This window comes from Cariama cristata, unplaced genomic scaffold, assembly GCF_000690535.1.
Source record: "Cariama cristata isolate BGI_N322 unplaced genomic scaffold, ASM69053v1 scaffold17546, whole genome shotgun sequence".
Classification (NCBI taxonomy): Eukaryota; Metazoa; Chordata; class Aves; order Cariamiformes; family Cariamidae; genus Cariama; species Cariama cristata.
Window position 1 is genome coordinate 12,723 of NW_009622857.1, and position 358 is coordinate 13,080.

General features: G+C 72.1%; 1 protein-coding gene across 1 annotated transcript in view; it reads left to right on the forward strand.

Annotated features, from left to right (window-relative positions):
* Positions 1–358, forward strand: part of ABCA2 (ATP-binding cassette, sub-family A (ABC1), member 2) — a gene marked incomplete at its 5' end in the record, with an annotated part of 25,018 nt that overhangs the window by 4,630 nt on the left and 20,030 nt on the right. Inside the window, 2 exon segments of the mRNA XM_009702515.1 lie at positions 8–144; positions 243–356. Of these exon segments, the coding sequence (XP_009700817.1) occupies positions 8–144; positions 243–356 (251 nt within the window).

The window sequence follows — 358 nt, forward strand, 5'->3', positions numbered from 1 at the left end:
GGTCCAGAAAGCGTGCGGGCCCCCTCCCACACCCCCCCCCCGGCCGGCACTCCTCCGCCTGCTCTCCCAGGCCCTGGGCCTCGCCAGTACTGCCCCGGCACCCACCACCTCCGACAGCCCCCAGGCCTTCGTTACTGAGATGGAGGTGAGCACCTCATGGGGCGAAGCAGGGCGCGTGGGCAGCTGTTCTGCCAGGGCAGGCACTGTCGCAGTGCCCCCGCAACCGGGGCTGTACCCCCACGGCTCCCTGCCCCGTAGGGTGTCCTCTTCACCGCGCCGGTGCTGGAGCAGCTGACGTGTGAGCAGAGCCTAGGGGGGCTGCACCACCTCCTACACGTGGCCCCCGGGCAGCAGCCGC